This window comes from Amblyomma mixtum, chromosome 2, assembly GCF_055824585.1.
Source record: "Amblyomma mixtum isolate Tamu chromosome 2, ASM5582458v1, whole genome shotgun sequence".
In the NCBI taxonomy this organism is placed as follows: domain Eukaryota; kingdom Metazoa; phylum Arthropoda; class Arachnida; order Ixodida; family Ixodidae; genus Amblyomma; species Amblyomma mixtum.
Window position 1 is genome coordinate 88,816,423 of NC_143013.1, and position 19,139 is coordinate 88,835,561.

Consider the following 19,139-nt stretch of genomic DNA (forward strand, 5'->3'; position numbering starts at 1 on the left):
ACGATAATTCCACGAATGAGGAATTACGGTGTTGATTACGTAGCCACTCATGAGCAATATTTGGAATCCCGTCAAGGAAATCATGTTAGTTTGCTGTAGGACATTCCTTGCCGTACCGAGACACAATAGGACTTGATTTTATAGCTTTATAAGGTAAGCTAACAGTTTCTCTTAAATTAAAAACACAGCCACTTCAAGAATTTTGAGTTTCAATTTTCCTCCAGCGAGAGGCATTCATTGTACGTCTTGGTGAACCTCTCTACAGAAGACAGAATTTACAAAAGCAATCGGCCAACAAGAATTATTCTAAATATCTCGGGATTTCGTACAACATTAGTTACATCTGACTATTATCAACGAAATGATCTGTACTGCATTTTTTTTAATAAATCGCTTTGCCCAATTCATCAGAGTGAATAAAATACAGAAATGTAGCTGTGCAACCGATACCACATGTTAAGAAGTACCTGGGGCAAGGGGAATGGCAAGTTGAAACACTAAGCTGGTCAGCTCTCGTACGAAACCGGATGTTGCTTATTCCATCCCGACCGCTGCTTGTTAACTGGGCGCCCGCTTTCGCGAATGATTTGCGATTGGGGTAAGTTTGCTGATATGGGCAACAACTGTGCGGGTAAATTAGGCTACTGCTCAGTCCAAAGGTTCCGCGTGAACAGTCTTTAGCGGCAAATCCCACGCGCTGGCGGCTGCTTATCGCTGACGCTTCTGACTGCAGTACGGGCTTCCTAGCGCGAACGTCTGTGGTGGCTGTTCATGGCCCGCCTTCTTCGCTGAAAAAGTGTGTGTGTGTGTGTGTGTGTGTGTGTGTGTGTGTGTGTGTGTGTGTGTGTGTGTGTGTGTGTGTGTGTGTGTGTGTGTGTGTGTGTGTGTGTGTGTGTGTGTGTGTGTGTGTGTGTGTGTGTGTGTGTGTGTGTGTGTGTGTGTGTGTGTGTGTGTGTGTGTGTGTGTGTGTGTGTGTGTGTGTGTGTGTGTGTGTGTGTGTGTGTGTGTGTGTGTGTGTGTGTGTGTGTGTGTGTGTGTGTGTGTGTGTGTGTGTGTGTGTGTGTGTGTGTGTGTGTGTGTGTGTGTGTGTGTGTGTGTGTGTGTGTGTGTGTGTGTGTGTGTGTGTGTGTGTGTGTGTGTGTGTGTGTGTGTGTGTGTGTGTGTGTGTGTGTGTGTGTGTGTGTGTGTGTGTGTGTGTGTGTGTGTGTGTGTGTGTGTGTGTGTGTGTGTGTGTGTGTGTGTGTGTGTGTGTGTGTGTGTGTGTGTGTGTGTGTGTGTGTGTGTGTGTGTGTGTGTGTGTGTGTGTGTGTGTGTGTGTGTGTGTGTGTGTGTGTGTGTGTGTGTGTGTGTGTGTGTGTGTGTGTGTGTGTGTGTGTGTGTGTGTGTGTGTGTGTGTGTGTGTGTGTGTGTGTGTGTGTGTGTGTGTGTGTGTGTGTGTGTGTGTGTGTGTGTGTGTGTGTGTGTGTGTGTGTGTGTGTGTGTGTGTGTGTGTGTGTGTGTGTGTGTGTGTGTGTGTGTGTGTGTGTGTGTGTGTGTGTGTGTGTGTGTGTGTGTGTCACCCCCAGCGAATCGCAGCACAACGCAGGCCGCTTTGCGAGAGCAGTAGGCTATAGCCACAGCCTAACACTCCTCGTGTTGTTGCCTCTGAAGCGATGGCACGTAGCCACGGTAGAGGATTGGTCAGAGTTTAGTGCAGATCCGAACAGGTTAAAATTCATTCAGGCTTATGGAGCGGCTCATAAATAGAAAGTGAGGAATCTGGGAAAACGAATTACGAATTTTGTGAAATTTTGAGTTGATTGGAATGAAAATCGAGGAAACAAAGAGGTGAAGGTTAAAGTAAATTATTTATAAATGCTGAACAACACCATACTCTCGCGCTGTGGATTTCAGACCGTCGTCTTCGTCTTTGAGCTATATAGCTGCAGTGACAGAGACATGGGCATTGCCTGTATTGGCGTGGCGAACGCTGCGGCAGAAACGCGACACGGGCTCTTCTTTCACTCCCACTTTCCTCCCTTACGGCGCGGTTCAGTGCCCACCAAGATGTGCGAGACAGATACCAAGTCACTTCCTCTCCTCAAAAACCAATTTCCCAAAAACCATTTTAGCATACGTAAAATTGGTAAAACGAGTTTTGAGGGCAGGAAATGGCGCAGTATCTGTCTCACATATCTCGGCGGACACCTGAACCGCGCCGAAAGAGAAGGTAAAGAGGAGGGACTGAGGAAAGAGAGAAAGATTGGCTGTGGTTTAGCTCTGGTTAAGCCTAGTTGAATTGCGAAAGCAACTGAGCGCGTTGTCTCTTCCTGGCTTCGTTCTTTTGTTGTTGCCTCTCTTTCTCGCTCTCCATAACGACTAGAATCCACTGTTCTGGCGTGGTTGCGACAGAGAAGGATGAAAAGACATGTGCACGGGCCTGCCGAGTGGCTCGATTTGGTTTATTGGTTTATTGGGGTTTAACATCCCAAAGCAACTCAGGCTATGAGAGACACCGTAGTGAAGGGCTCCGGAAATTTCGACCACCTGGGGTTGTTTAACGTGCACTGACAACGCACAGTACATGGGCTCCTAGAATTTCACCTTCATCTAAATTCGGCCGCCGCGGCCAGGATGCCACTACCGCTGCCGTGTGCAGATAGAGAGTTAGAAAAGAGGGAAGAGTGAACGAAGAAATGGGCGCCGCAACAACCGCGTCCGCCAAAGCGAAGACACTGGCTGAAACAGATAACCCAAGATCTCCCCGGACCCGCTGAGGCGCAGCGCATATACATTGCAACTGGGCGACGCTCCAGCCCAGAGAAAAGCACACAAAGTCGGAGAGCCGACGGAACACCGCCGGCGGCCACCAATCTTTATCCTCGTCTGCGCGCGCTCGCTCCTCCGCACCTCATCTTCTTCCAAGCAGGGCACTTGGTCGGCGTACGGCGTGCCCTGGGCGTTTATTCCCGTAACAATATATACCCCCCCGCCTCCTCTCCCTCTACCCCAGCGGAGCACATCTGGGGGAGCGAGCAGCGACGGCAGCGGCGTCAACGGCGGCGCCATCTGTTGTAGCGCGGCTGCGGCGTTGCTAGGCAACGGTGGCTCAAGGTCGTTCGTGGGCCACGGCATACGGCTGAGGTGCAACCGCGCGACGAGCCAAGCTGGCTGGCGTAGTGTTGCTTTCGCAACAAAAGGTGCCGTAGTGAAGGTCTCCGGATTAATTTCGACCACCTGGGGATCTTTTACATGGACTGGCATCGCACAGGACACTGGTGCCTTCTGCGTTTCGCCTCCACCGAAACGCGGCCGCCGTGGTCGGGTTCGAACCCGGGTATTCCGGCTCTTTAGACGAGCGCCTTAACCACTGAGACACAGCCCGGTTAAGGAACATGCGCCGCCGGCGTAGTTATGGTAAGTTGACATCCACAGTGATGAAGTTGAAGATGCGCATAACTGGCTCCTCGGGTCAGTGGACACCTCAGTCGCGCTTTCAGGTACTTGGCGGTGGTGTCCATTTGCGAAAAACTGCTTTCACACAATATTTCGTGTTCGCCTGTACACTTAACCGCACCAATTTTTAGCGAAACGCTGAGGAGGGAAAATCTATTCAATTTCACCGAGTACTTTCCCGTTGCGGTCACAATATATAAAGTGCAATACCTGTGCAAGGCAGAAGAGAACCCATCACTGCTGCCATCCTCTATCGCTGGCGTGTCAGTGGACTAATTGATTTTGCCCGTCCGAACACACAACAGGCGCTGCGATTTGCTAAAGTGTTGTCTGGGTTCCAAAAATTATTTTCAAGGAAATCAAGAGCCTATGGCGCCACCAAGGGCATTCGTTTTTTTTTTTGTTACTGAAGAGAAATTGGTGCATTATACATCAGCAGGGTTAACAGACTACTTCCGACCTCAATGCAGACAAAATCCACGTGTCACGTGACCATAGCAGACAACGCTGCTCGCAGTAAGCGGGGCGCGCGCCAGGTGGCCGCGCTGCACTGACTCCTTTTCGAAGAACAATTTATCCGCATCAACAGAAAGTACTTTTACATATCTTTATATGATAAGCAGAAGGAATGGTTCGGACATGGGAATTATTCTCAAATCTCCAGGACCGTTGCCCACTGAGAGTTTTCGAAGCCATAGTGTGGCTGTTTTCGCATGAGTTGGGCTTTTCGCTATTTACAAAAAAAAAATGCTCTGGAATTCGGCGATTACAAGAAGCGAAGTAGTGTTACTAGCTTCCACAAAACCCGTTATCTATAAGTTATATATAAAACCCGATATATATAACCTTAATTAAGGACCATAGGTTATCTTGCCTTCGCACTGCACGCCCTGCCCAAAGCCTATTTCTTCCTCTTTATTTCGACTAGGATGTCGTTAAGCCGTATTAGATCTCTGACCCACTCGGTCGCTTCCTGTCTCTTAACGTTACACCTATAATTTTTCTTTCCATAGCTCGCTGCGCTGTCCTTAAGTTGAAACCTTTTCGTAAGCCTCCACGTTTCTGCTCCATAGGTGCACATGAGTACTGGTAAGATACAGCTGTTATATACTTTTCTCTTAAGGGATATTGGTGAACTACCGTTCATGATCTGGGAGAGCTTGCCAAATACGCTCCAACCCATTTTTCTTCTAGATATTTTACTCTCGCGATCCCCATCTGAGGTCGCTACTTGCTTTAAGTAGACGTGTGCCCTTACCACATGCAGCACCTCGCTACCAATTGTAAACTGTGGTTCTCTTCCGAGGCTTTTTAACATTAGTTTGGTTGGAACTCACTGACCATGTTTAGCAGTTCACCTCCTGAGTGACTTAGCAAGGATATCTCATCAGCGAATCGCAGATTAATAAGGTATTCTTCATTAACTCTTATCCCTGGCTGTTCTCAGTCCACGCCTCTAAATGCCTCCTTGAAACAGGCGGTGTAGAGTTTTTGTCTCCTTGCCTGACATCCTTTCTTAATGGAATTTTATTGCTGACTTTGTGGAGGACTATGGTAGCTGTGCACTTACTATAGATATCTTTGAGTACTTTTACATAGGGCTCTTCTGCACCTTCATTCCGCAATGCTTGCATGAGGGCTGAAGTTTCGACTGAGTCGAATGCCTTCTCGTAATCTATTAAAGTCTGTATATAGCGGCTGATTATACTGTGCGCATTTCTCTTATTACTATTATTACTTTGTCCAAGGTAATTCCTTGATATACCCCATTTATTACGATCTAAACATGATCAAAAAAGGAGTACTTAAGCAACCTGTAGACTAATAATATAATTAACCCATGCCCGGATGAAACGATCAGTTTCATAGAGCTGCAGATGGTAAAAGCAAGCTGAAACTTTCGTAATCAGAACTCAAAGAGCAGCCTTAACATCTCAGTGCCTCATGATAATTTTTCCTCCATTTTCTATCTGTTTAAAATTTTTGTTGTGCTATTTGCGGATATTCTTGGTAAGCAAAGGTTCCATGCAGCTTGTTTGAAAAAAAAAAAAAGTCACTGCACTGAAATCATTGCTCTTATTGCTGCGTAGAGGCTGTTGCTGATAGCGGTTTGCCACCGCTGTAGCTATCGATGTCAGCGCGTGTTGTTTTCTTCATCAATACCGCACCTGATGTACTGGCGCGGAGCTAGCTTTACAGGCATTAGTGAGGGCATTTTTCGGCGCAATAACTTCTTTCAGGCAATTTTGCTCTTCCCTTCCTGATTTATCTTTTCGGGACAAAAAGCTCCACCTGCCAAGGCTTATCCATCTAGTTGCGACAGCATACAGCCCTCGTCTAAATTGCACTGCCAAAGAGGTTTGATTTAAGCTGTTTAGCGTGGCTCCCTAGCACATCAGGCAGTTCAAACCTTGGGCGGATTGCGGTCGCTGAAGATGGATAACGAGGCATGCTGCAGGCTTCACAAGCGAACACCTTGGGCTGTATACTTTTGACGGGGGGTGTACCTGACGCAAAGTGCTCGCAAAGGGTATGCTACAGCTTTTCAGCTGAGCGCCATTGCAGACCAGTTTGCGCGGGCCAAGAGACCAGCTATTGACATCGCACTTTACATCACGCTAGGCTAAAAATTGGTCGGTGATTTGTTAGCATTACTATGCAACAGGTGTCCTGTACAGATCCTGAAACGTGAATATCTTTTCTTTCTATTTGTTCGTGTTCCTTTGAACAAATGGCTGTTTCCGTTTGCAATGTTCGCTCATCGCCAAGCGGTGCGTCGTAGAATTGTGCATTGAGTTAAAGAGATGATTTCAGTGCTAGAGACTTCGGCGCTAGAGCTGAAATAGTTCAGTGCGGTTCAGTTTTCTTTTTTTCATATATATAACTGCGCCTGATGCAGTAGCGTAGAACAGCGGTGAGGTTTTGCCTTCTGTAGCGTCCTTTCATGGTTTACTGATCACGCGAGAATGTTGCCCTCAAAAAACGCCCAGGTACTCACGAATTAAAAGCACTGAATGTGTTTCTTGAACATAAATTTCCAGTGTACATTACAAGCGTTGCTCTCAGTATTTCAAAGATAAACAGTTTGCAAAAAGAGCCAATCGTATTATGAGTTTAGGAAACGTGCTATCAGCAACGAATAAAACTCGAAGTGTCAGCGGAAAAAGCACCAACAAATTAGCTCCTGGAAATGAATTATAAGTGAGGTTGATAAGCACTTCTAAAGGACAGTCTTGGCGCCTTCGATCTGAAATTACCCTCCTCTACAATTGAGGTTCCCCTGGCTGAGAGGTTCTCAATATGGTGTTCGTGGTTTACTTGCCTTGTTTGCGTTTCATTTGTTGCTGACTGTACATAGCGGAGGAAGCTTCAATGAGCAATCATGAGTCAGAATTCAATATTTGTACACCATTTCTCAAAAACACATCGACATCCAGCTCAAATTGTTTGCAAGTTCGCGCTCTCCACAACATCACTTGGCAGTTTGTTCCATATTTCAACAACATCAGGGAAGAAGGAATACCGGTACACATCCGTACGTGTGTTAATAGGCTGTAGTACCCTGCTGTGGTTTTTTCGTGAACCACGTTTTAGAGGCGCTTTCACATAATGTTCTTTTTAGAGAATTTATTTTTAATGCTGTTTGAATTATTTCGAAAAAAGTTTGAGTCGAGTCGGTGACGAGAGAGACTATAATTTCTTTTTCTCCGTCAAGCAAGAATGCTGTTCGGCTCCTTTGGCAAAACAGTGGCAGCCACAATGCTGAGCCTTTCCCGAATCTAAAGAGGTCGTGCTAGATCCTCCAAAGCGGCCGTTTTTTGGAGTCTTCCTATTTGAGAGTTCCTTAAATATTACTCTTATGCTTAAAAATCAGTTTGTCATTGCGACGACGTTTTCCTCTTACTAGAATGTTCCTCCTCTTTAAACTCCAAGCCGTCAGAAAGTTGCGCTGGAAGAAGACATAAAATTAAGGGCAAGGCGGGGTGAGCCGACTGTTTCTCACTTCATCATCAGCGGCAATTTTCACACAGGAGAATAACAGATATTGCAATTTTTTTAGCAGGGCAGTACAAAAAATGCATGCTACGAATTAACGAAAGCGCCAAAGCAGAGGCCAGTCCACTCTCTCAATACTGATAAAAAATTCGCCTCTTCTACAGTCGCGAGTAAGAAAAGATTAGCACACTGACGTCACCGGAGCGGCGAAGATCGCACCGCGCGGCTGGCGTGGCACCGTGCTTTGCGAACACACCTGATGCTTGTGCTATCGGCGTGTTCGTAACCGCAGCGCCGAGCGTCGCTGTCTGCCGCTTTAGAGGCATGTCACTAGTGCTAATCTTTTTTACTGGCCACTCTACAAAATGTGCACAAGTACAGCGAGTTCCTGCACAATTATAAGGCGTGGACGTGTGTGATTCCATGCTCGATTCCTGATGTGACTAAAACACGTTTGCTTACAACGGCCTTGCGCCGCTAACCTCCTTTCTTGGTGTCAGCGCCTGAATGCAATTAAAGAGACATTCCTTCCCTTTAATTATCTTCTATGTCTGGCTCGTTGACCTTTTCTTATCTACCAGTCACGAACTCGTCAACATCAACCTGAAGGACCGTCCAGAGTGGAGTAAAGACGTGCGGCCGGCAGGATCCGTGCCCGTTCTTGCTCAAGACGACAAGCTCATCAGCGGCTCCATGACCATAGCCGAATACTTGGAGGAGGCCTACCCGGAGACGAAGCCGATGCTGCCCAAAGACCCGTACCTGAAGGCACTGGACAGAAGCTTTCTGGACACTGCCTTGGCCATGAGCACAAATCCATTTTCTTAACTATAGACCCCATATTTTATTGTATGTTTTCTTCTTTGAAATGATGCTTTCGAAATTAGATTACATGGTTCACCGCGTGATTTTCGCCTGCAATTGATAAATGATTTATAATTGGGCTTCTTCTTTCATGCTGTTTCGGTTTCGGTTCATCAGACGAATGATGGCTGTGACGTGTAGTTGAGGTTAAGTTAACGTGACGGACGAAAATATGTCAACATAAATGCTGATAAAGAGCTTTAATTCCCAACAGCGTTTAAACTAGGCTGCTTCAATAGCCATAAATACAACAAATGACGCATCAGCAGAAATATTGCCATTTTCTGTGCCTCACGTGACCTAAACATCAAATAGACGTCACGGCCATTGTTCGCTTGATGAAGCCGAAACAGCGTCGAGAAGAAATTCAGTTAAGAATTATGTAGCGGTCGTGGGCGAATACCACGGGGTGCTTCGCGTATACCAATGTCTAGCGCGTCGTTTAATAGAAGAGAACACGCAGGCAAAAATTTGGTGTCTATAGTATAGTAGCTGTTGCGATACGTCAGATATTTGGTGTACAGAAACGGACGTAGAGTATGGGTAACGGTGCTTCGTGCTGTGAAATCATTGCCTCTTGTGGTATACCCAGCCGCAGAATCTTTATTTCTGCGTTCTTGAACATATGAACAGCGACCGAGAGGGTCCGAAAGACCCCTTAACATTTACAGCATGGGTACTGGTTCAACTAACATATATGAAAAGAACTGTGTGACTTTTCCTATCAGAAAGTACTATTAAAAGACCTGCTAGTAGACTTCTCATCACATCTATATCGCGAGGCGAAGTGCTTAAAATTTCAGTGCAGTGACACCAGCTTATTTGTGTATTGACGAAACGCAACTCTTGCTAGCCAGACAGCAACTGTTCAAGAGAGAAATAACCAGGAAATACGGTTTGATATGCATACTGTCACCAAGACCAATGTGTTGGCGTTAGCAACCGCCAATCTGACTTCCCGCTGTCACATTACAAAATTTCCAGGACGTTCGCAACATCTGTGCCGTCAGAATGCCTTAAGGTGTCTTGACAGAGTTCTACATGCAAAAAAAAAAAGAAAATGGTGGGTCGTCTCACATTTCCTACCCACTAATTTGAGTGACACTTGTCTTTCTAGCGACTATATCGGAAAGCACTCACCTAAAACCAACAAATGCTGTCCAACACCGTTTAACCCATTCGATTCCAATCCGCAGGCGATCGAACCAGTTGTTTCTGTTCTGATGGAAAGAGGCACCAAAGAAGAAAACTGGGCTGCCCTTCTGCAAAAGATGTCGCGGTATGACGAGGAGCTTGCCAAGAGGAAGACCGCTTTCTTCAGTGGTACGTCCTTGCCCCGAAATAGGCTTCTGCTTCTTATTTTGTCCAGAGAGGACGAATGTCAACTGCGCTGTGTTTCGTTTCCGATTATCTAACACTTGTCGCCCGGTAAGAAGTAAATGGCAGGCAGAAGATAAACAGGCGGAGATCATTCCTTCGAGTGGGATCATTCCTGCAGATGTTTGGAGAGATAAGTCAGTCACTGCGACTCTTGTTTCCGTCAGTTTAGGGCCTGGGCTGGAAATATACAGACTTTGTTCTCTTTGCTTAAGCAGAGTATACTATCATTGGCATTCTCAAAGATAAACGCTGAATCGACGCAGTGGTTAAGTGGCTAGCGTTGGGTTACTGAGCACAATGTGGCGGCATTAACTCAAAGCCGCTGCAGCCGCATAAAATAAAATGCAAGATAAAATGCACATTGCCCACCTGGCGTGTGAGGTTAAGGCGCATAGAACAATGCCAGATGGTTCAAAATAATGCGTAGCCCTCCAATACGTGGCACTTTCTTTTTTTCCTCCTTTTTCCTTCGCCCATTCTTACATCCCGAATTCCTTCATGGCGCTTTTCAGGCGTGTACCATGATGCAGTTTACGTGTTTTTCCTTTCCTTGTGATCGTTATTATCAATATAATTAAGACAGAACAAAAACAAACACTAAACTAAAAAAGGGCGTCGACTACAGTACACCAATATTCCTATCCCTTCACTGCCACGGCTGGAATGCGAGAGCAGACTGGATAATTCCGTTACTGTATTATCACATTTGTTGCACGGTCGCTACGGGCCCAGAACCTGCTAATCTTTGTTCTTTTATCTGTTACAGGGCAGGAATTCGGCTTTGTCGACTATGTCACGTGGCCAGCTTTTGTGCTCGCACGTGGCATCTCTGCAGTCCACAAGGAACTGGAGATGCCGCCACCCGAGAGATTCCCTCGTTTATCGCGCTGGTCGGAAAGCAGGAGAGAAGACCGTTGCGTGAGAGAGGTCGTAAGCGAAGAGCACACTGTTCCCTTCGTCCATTCGTACGTGACGGGCCAGAGAGATTTCAACGCTGGCTTGCACTTAGCGGATACCCATTCGATAGCCGACACAGTTCTTACAGTTAAACATGTGCGCAATATATTCCGTGACTGGTTTCATTTCCTTTCCATAAAAGGTGGGCAACGATGGCTGCCCCCACAGCCTTCTGCATTTTAAAAGATCTGGGTATCGGCTCAAAAGCGGCCGTTCAAGCAAAACGAAGGCTACCAGTGCCTCTTGCGGGCTAAGTGCGAGGAGGTTCGGAGATAGTTTCATTAGCCGCCAATGGGCGCATGCTGGTGGTTCGCGCGCATTTGAAACTTTCTGCCCGAAATGGGTTAACTGCGATGCGAGCGCCTCATCACGGCTAGCGGCAAAACCAGGTTGGCGCCTCATTTATCGCCGCACGCCTACTTTTGGCGACTGCCGAAAAGAAGCGCTCGGTGCCTTGACGAAAAGTGCGACGTACGGCATCCACAGACATTAGCACCGATGGCCAGGCATGGAAAATATAGGAAGCTATGCTGCACCGATACCCGTTCCTTGGAAGACGACTAGGAAGGTACAGTGAAATTTCTGTCTGCTGAGCCAAGCTCGAACAGTGCGAATGCCCGAACAACCACGAGATAAGGTGCGTCCTGGATGCGCTATTCCGTTCGCTTGTAGATGCACAAGAGCGACACATGATTGGCTGGTGCGCGAGCTTGCGAAGTGAAAAGACCGCGTACAAGGAAGGGCGCAACCGAGCGGCGCTCGTGAGCTCGAGGCAGAGCGGCGCCATTTGCAAGCAGGCACCCGCGGTGGCGTCCCACCGTTGTCATGACAACGGGGACTGTGTTCTAACATCTACTGCTTAGAAATTATTTTTATCACTTAAGAAAGATAAGTTGTCAAATCAATCCGCAATATTCACAAGTTTTCTTGACAAACGCGACAAAGCGCCAGACATGACGTGTAGCGCTCCAGCCAATCGCGCGTCCCTCTTCTCTATCTACAAGCGAACGGAATAGCGCGTCGCGGACTCCGGCGGATGGGCACGACCGACTTTACGTGATAAACAATATAGGCGAAAGAGCTGTTAGTATGGTTGACATAGACACGTGTTACTAGGCGCGCAATCTTAAACAGAGGTCAAGAAGATAGTTGTTCGCATCGTGAGAAGTAATAAGCCCAATGATCTGCTGTCAAACTGCAGAAAGAAGACAGAAACCTCGATGCTTGTTCTGGAAGGAAAAAATTCAGGGGGGCACTTTGTTGACCTAATGTGCGATGAGGCGAAAGCATTTAGCCCGGTGTTGCTGCTTGTGTCACTGATGTGTGGTTAAGATGTTAATTAAGTACACAATTGTTTGTGAATCTTAAATGCTGGAGACACTGGACAAGGACAAGGAGAACTATAGTCAATATATAGACAAGGAATGTAGACAAGGAGAACTATATATGCGTTGGCAGGAAGCAGCGTAGCAATAAAGACAAAAGCAGGAAGTAGCGTAGCCATTCGCACGCTCGGCTGCGGAAAGGAAGGATGTTGGTTCGAATCCCATCGTGCTCAAAGGTTTTTCTTTTTGGTATGAACCTCAGCTGTCAACCTTCTGTCGGCTACGATGAGGCATTAAAGGTTTTCGACTTAAAACTCTTATTTTTTTTTCTGATCGAGCATACGACACTAAAAAATAAGGCGCTGCTTTCGAAAGCGTTCAAAATGAAAAAAGAAGCGAAATGGAAACGCATGCACGTCCAGAGGCAAGGTGCTTACGGGTAAAGATGAAGCATCCGACATAATTCATATTGCGCATAAAAATGACTTCAATAGGATTGATGGTTAACAACTGAGGCTCTACAATTGCTTTTCATTTTTCCTTCATGCTCATACATCCGAAGATCAATTGCAGATACTACATAGTGGATGGTTTCAGTCGTGAGTTTTCTTTTAGGAAATTTTTTTTGCATTGTATGCATTGCTTTTTTTGCATTCTTTTTTTGTTGGCTTTAATAATCTAAATTTCCATAAACATGGATTTAAGATCATGATACTAAACCTTACTTCGAGGGCTACCAATCTGAACACCTCTGTTGTAAGCAAAAGAATGGTGGACTATTGGCTGTATACTTTAACGACTTTTTTTTTCACATCAGCGGTTCGATGACTTATCATTTAAGAACTCGAATTTTGAATGTTTATGCTTGAGTACTGAGAAATTAGGAGGGATCACTCTCTAATGTCGACCGATAGGGCACAAAAAAGGCAACTTGCTAAAATTTCTCGACTTATCATTGGTATCCGATGTTTTTTCTAACACACCCTGCGTTATAATCGAGGACATCTATATCGGCTTAATCTCCAAAGATCGTTGCACAGAAAATTCTAGCACACTTTTATTGAGATAAGGCTTCCCACACTACATAAAGCAGACAACTAGATTCACACAGCAGACTGCCACTGTTATGGATGCTGGCATGGCCAACGCGAATCCACCGAAATTAACAGCGGAATGTTTTAGTACCACATAAGCTATCATCTTCCAGTTTTACGGCTTATTTCATTGAAAAAGCGTCAACGCAAGCTTAGCAGTAAAAGAGAAGGTTGGCGAGTCAAAAGTCTTGGAACACGAAAACAATTTTTTTTTTTGCCTGGTGTATCTTTACCGGAATTTGGGGTCTAAAGTGTTGAGACGCGAAAGTTGAGAACACTATAACGTGACGACTACCGGTGGATGTGACGTCACACTTCTCGCGTCTATATCGATCCCCAAATTATACATCTTTCGGGGATCTTAAATGTTAATTACGCTTAATTACACTTTTTTTTCATCTAATCTGACACAAATCCAACGTTTTTCCGACCATTCTGTGACGATTTTCACTATGCCGTGACGACTTTCGGTGGATGTGACGTCACACCATTCCCCTGGCTATATCGCCGTCCGCACTATTTCGACGAAATTTCGACATTTTTGCTTATATTTAACTAATTTACCTACAGTCATCAAACACTGCTTCTAGGTTCATTTCTTCCTCGTCTATCTGAAGCAACCATTGGTTTTCTTCTATCTTTTGTAGTTTCTGAGTTAAACATGTGTGACACGCTTTGTTAACGGACGACAGTATGAGCCATTAAAGGCTTTCGCCTTAAAAGCGACGTGAACACTGCTTACGAAATGTCTTCTTTACTAAATGCCTCTTATAATGCCGTTCATGCTATTTTAAGGGCGTCCTCTCGCATAGTTGAAGGGAACAGAGGCAACCATGGACTAATCTTAGCTTTAACAGCGTATCAAAAAAGCAGGGTTTGCCATGTGTATTTGTTTATTACTATCAGGACCTTTTCTAAAGCCTGCGTAATAACCAACGGAGGGTATGGGAGGCTGTAAACTCGCTCACTTCCAGAAGGGAAGCCAGCGATAAGATCATGCGACTCGTCGCTGATGGTGAAACTCTCAATTGTGAAAGGTTAGCTTATGCAATGAACACACGCTTCACAAACTGAGGTTCGTATATTAACACAATTGTAAACATCTACGATGACTCTATATAGGTGGGCAGAATACTGAAACATTCTCTGCAATTTCAAAGATAGGCTGGATACTTATTTTGAAACGAATTCAAGCGCACAACAACACGCACACAAGAGAGGAAAGACACAGGACAGGCGCTAACTTCATCTGATTTATTCGCAGGTAAGAGAGCAGATTATATACATAAATGGAGACATGCGCAGTAAAGAAACACATCGTCAGTTCACAATGCGTGCTCGAGATACCTGTACTCTGCGTGCAAAAGATTAGCAGACGTGTCACTCACACAGTCATGCCCCCTCTTCCTGATGTGAAAGGCTTCTAATAGTTCACGTGCCGTCTTATCACCGCCTCTGACAAGTATCTTTATCTCTTTCAGCCGCGGCTCGCACGCTCTGCAGTTCGCACAATGCTCTGCCAAATGTGTCCCTCCGCCCCTTAACGCCCGCAAATGTTCCCCCGCCCGGTCATGGAACCCTGATGGAAGGCTGGATAATTGCAGGCTGGATACACAGGTAATATAATCAGACTAAAAGACAAAGTTGCTCAAGTCAACACTGATAGACAAGAAATTGCACATATGTCGTCTAGTTTAGCTTGCATTTTTTACCTCGAAGAAATGTGGCAGCCTATAAAAAGCGACCCGTAAAAGCAGGCACGCGATCACGCTGTGCGTGTGCATTTCTTAAACACTTAGAAGACGCAACCGTCCTCTGTAACCGCCGTGAAAGAGAATTCTTTGGAAGAGTACTTCGCGTTTTAGCCCTGACTGCAGTAAATGGATTTCAAATTTGTCGACAAATCTGACAGTTACATCACCAAAATCAGCGCAGCTACATAAGCTAGCCGCCTCGGTTTCCATTCCTAACGGAGAATGTTTCAAAATTTCTTACATAAATTTGACTGCGACTGTTCCAAAACCCACCTCTGTCGCGACCACACACTTCAGCGCAAAAGTGTCGAAAAAACGTAAAAACACCCTCGAGGCTTAAAGGAGGACATGGGATCCTGGAAAACTCGAAAGAAAAAAAAACTGTAAACACGCGCTGTCTTGCAGCGTTCTGACCACTTGCTTACGGAGCACAGCACAGATCATGCGTTGGAACAGTGTGTGAACACTCTATAGTAAGTGTTCTTTGGTATGCACACAAAATCACTCATAGCAACGTTATCAAATATAAAAAAAACTCTCACATGACAAATTTCTCGTATCAATCGAAAAACGAGCACTTATTTCTTGGGTTCATTCTACATCCTTCCGGGCAGTTGAAAGCCTTTGCGAAAGCCGGAGAGTTGCGGACAATTTTGTTGCAGTCAACTGCGAAGGGGTTCTTGGCGCCCCTTTGGGTGCACATCATGTAGCAGATGGTCATGAAAAATACCTTCTCTTCGGTGAGCTCGGCGCTTATCTGCGTTGTGTTCACGGCTTCACTAGCTGCGTCTAGGAAAGCAGCGTAGGCTATCTGCAGCGCCGGTATCTCGGGAAACACGCTCTCGGCGCCGTCTAAGTCGCTACTGTTGAAGCACACGTTTTTGGCTTTGAAGACAGCCTGCGACCTCGGACTGAGGATCGAGTTGACTACCCATCCGTGGGGATGCCACTGCAGACCCTGGCGGTCGATTGCCTTGACCAGTTCTAAGGCGACGGAGAAGCCTAACCCGCCGTAGAACATGGCCAGAGTACCTTTGCTGTAGAACAGCGGGCGGTCCACAGCGGCGATGGCGACGCCTACGTCGTTATACACGTAGTCGTACTCGAAATAAGGCAACGCATAGTTTTCCGGCATCTCAAGCACTGCGTCGCATTCTGGCGTTCTGCTGATCGTTCGTACGCTCTGGCGCGAGTTGACGAAGTACGCGCCAAAGGACTCTTCCTTACCTGGAAACGCTCGAAATAACTCCTCGATGTTTGTTTCGTTGAGGAACTCAGCGGGAGGCCACAGCCGAAAACTGGCAGAGCGAAGTTTTCCGGCGGCCGCTGCTTTGCTCTCCGAGTCTAACCAGGTTGAATCGTTAACCAAGCGCACAGCCGTGGACAAGAGGCGGTCGAAGCCAGCGTCAACCAGCTCCTTGTCGGTCTGCGTAATCCGCAACGCAAAGCGCAGTGTCAGAAGGAGCACCCTGTACGGCACCTCGATGTGGAATCCACAGAAGGCGGGTCGAAAGCTTCTGGCTGCCCTGTGGTCACCGAAACGCGCTACCAAGAGGCCGCTGTCTGACACGGGCGCGTATTGTTGGGCAAATTGCCACCCCAGAAAATCCATGATCTCCTCGTTTGTGTATTTGGAGAACAGGTTGCCCAATGCTTGGAGGAAATATACATTGGCAGTAACAACGGCGTCCTGTTCAGTTAGCTCGGGTTTCAAGGCGGTAACGTTCTGCAGCTGCTGCCACCATCGGGAGGAATTTATGCCGGTCGTGAACAACTCGAGCTCGCTTATGGGGAACACGGAGGAGTCCTTCGGCGATACCTGTAGCGCCTCGTTGAGCGTCTGTAAAATGTGTGCCTCCATGTGGGCAGTCTGAAGCGCCCGTTCCTTGCTGGCTGTTGCGGTGTCCCCGAATAGGGCCCTGTGGAAGTCCATCCAGTACTTGAAGTAGGCTTCCATTCCGTTCTTCATCACAGCGTGGTGGTGGCGGAGGAGTTGCGGCAGCAGAGGAGCCGGAGTTAGCCTGATTCTCCACCTGCCTCCGAACACGCCTCTCCCCACAAAGAACACTCGCATCTTGAACCAGAAGGCGGCCTGCCAGTTGTAGGCCAGACTGATGAGCACACGGAGCGCGTCCATGTCTCGTTGCGGCGGGTTCGGCCAGAGCAAGCTGCGATTGTTGAGAAATTGACGTAAGTTCTTCAAGTCCGACCCGTACGTTGAGGAGTTGCTCATGCAGGACTCTAGCATAGCCAGTGCCTTCTTAGCTACGGAGAACTTCGTGGATCCCTCCCGCAGAGTTGTGCTCATGTGCACCAGCCACGAGAATACCATATCTAAAATGGCGGACAAATCGAAATCTCGCATTTCTTCCCTTCCTTTCGACGGCGACCAGTTGAAGCAAACGTGGGCGCTGAAGTCACGGCAGGGGTCGAACACTGTGCTTCGCGTCTCTTCGAGAAGGCTTGCATGTGAAAGGCAGTCGTCTGTCACGCACCAGATGTCCTTTACTTTCGGTGGGGACACGCTGATTAGGAAGTAGAGGGCGACGAGGACAAACATCATGGTCGCTGTGACCAAGAGGCTCACGACAACCTCATTCTTCAGGAGCAAGGCTGCACCGCTGCCGAGGGTCTCACGAGGACTTCTCACCTGAAGGCGAATAGATGCAACGTATTATACTCACCTTAGAATTGTTAGGTTATGGCATGAAAAGATGTAATTATCCTTATACACCTCTCCACCCATTCTAATGTCGTGCTCGTGTTTAAAGAAATCTCGTTCAAATAACCATATATGCGGTTACCAGCAACAGGACATGCAATCCTTGTGTCGAATCAGAAAATATTTAGATATTTTCTGCCTAAGTTGTCAATGGTATTCCGATTTTCGTTGTGCTCTACATGCTAAGGTATAACTTCCACGTGTGACATTTGCCGTAACATTTTTTGTCGTCAAGAGACATATATGATACATTGTTTGGATTTGATTTTTTTCTTATCACAGCCAGAAAGAAACTTTAGTTTTCGATTCGTCCCTTCCTGGAAGTAACGCTCTTATTTTACTCAGAAACGAATTAAAGGTGACGCTAGCTTCGGTTAGCAACATCATAATTTACCGCATGACCGCTGCGTCAGGAAGGTGCCTTTATAAAAGCAGACGTAACTTGCCTGCTCGCCTACCTACCATTTCTCGATCATAGAAAAGATGTCGGCCAAGTCGAAGTTTTTCAGGCTATGTATAGTGCGGCTCAGGGTGGAGACCTTCCCTGTTTTACCCATGGAACCCTTGGTCCGAGATGCCGGCTTCTCTGCAGGCGCGATATTCGCGTCCTCTGGAGGCGCAGCTCCGCCGTTTTCGCATGGCGCGGTAGCTTCGACCGTGCCTTCTTTGGTAGACGGCTTGGATGGAGCGGTAAAAGGCTGTGCGGTGGAGGCTGCGGTGTCGTTCACGTCTTCCATCTTTGCCACGTCATCTGAGGGTGCCCCAGCAACGCTGGAGGCCACTCCAACTGCTTTCGTGCCCGAGTTCGAACCTTTTTCCCGGGCTTTCTGGGGCATTGAAGCGTGACTGTCTGAGGATGGCTGCGTTTTTCCCGCCTTCACGGCTTCGCCCTTAGGGCGACTCGAGGAGCTGCCGGCCAAGGAACGGCGGCGGCGGTTGTCGGCAGAGCCCATTGACAACCTGCGAGGTCTCCTCAGAGACGATGCAGTTTTGGCTCCCTCGTCGGCACTCTGTGAAGGCTGAGATACCTCCTTTCGCTCCACGGCGACTGGCGTGCTGGGCCCGCGTCTCTTCCGAGAAGAGTGCTTGGACATATCCTTATAAGCTTTTTAAATATATCTGCACTTGGCGGCAGCGCCTTTTTCGTTCGGAAATCAAAACTTTAGAGGACGAAGTATCCTCCAGCCCGAGCCTGCAAGCAACGGAAGGGTACAGAAGTGTGTAAACCAGCCACCTATAGTTAGTATGCGCCCAATCAAGACCGACAGATGTCTATTATCAAACCTCACAAACCAATAACTATAGCTGTGAATATGCATCATTAAACATAGTGAGAATCAGCGCTATGTTTGTCTAGTATGCGTCTCACCTCATTCGTTGGCAGTGCTTTGTTACCATGAACTACTAGCCCGCACTTCTCTCGTTGTAAAATTAGTTATCACCGTGCTTAAAACAGTTTGAAAGAATACAATGCAAGGCGTCTGCTACAGCTGGCCTCTGGCCACATCGAGGGATTAAAATTGCAGCCATTTCAGTCGCCTCAGGATCGAGGTTAGAGCTATAAGTCTGCCGCGCCCCTTGAGCCAGTCGTGTATGAATGGTCATTACCGCG

General features: G+C 47.0%; 1 protein-coding gene across 1 annotated transcript; it reads right to left on the bottom strand.

Annotated features, from left to right (window-relative positions):
- Positions 1 to 15,364: 15,364 nt before the first annotated feature.
- LOC149360072 (endothelin-converting enzyme 2-like) lies at positions 15,365 to 18,621 on the bottom strand. The gene is made up of 2 exons (XM_089567773.1): positions 18,067 to 18,621; positions 15,365 to 17,455 (listed from the first exon to the last, which is right to left on the bottom strand). The coding sequence occupies exons 1-2, from the start codon at positions 18,619 to 18,621 to the stop codon at positions 15,365 to 15,367; spliced, it is 2,646 nt and encodes an 881-aa protein (XP_089423899.1).
- Between the last annotated feature and the right edge of the window lie 518 nt (positions 18,622 to 19,139).

Excerpts from the sequence above, each read along its gene's own strand:
- LOC149360072 (XM_089567773.1), bottom strand. The coding sequence starts at position 18,621 with ATGTCCAAGCACTCTTCTCGGAAGAGACGCGGGCCCAGCACGCCAGTC. Across the intron at positions 17,456-18,066 it reads CCATGGGTAAAACAGGGAAG|GTGAGAAGTCCTCGTGAGAC; the intron begins GTCTCCACCCTG and ends ATTCGCCTTCAG.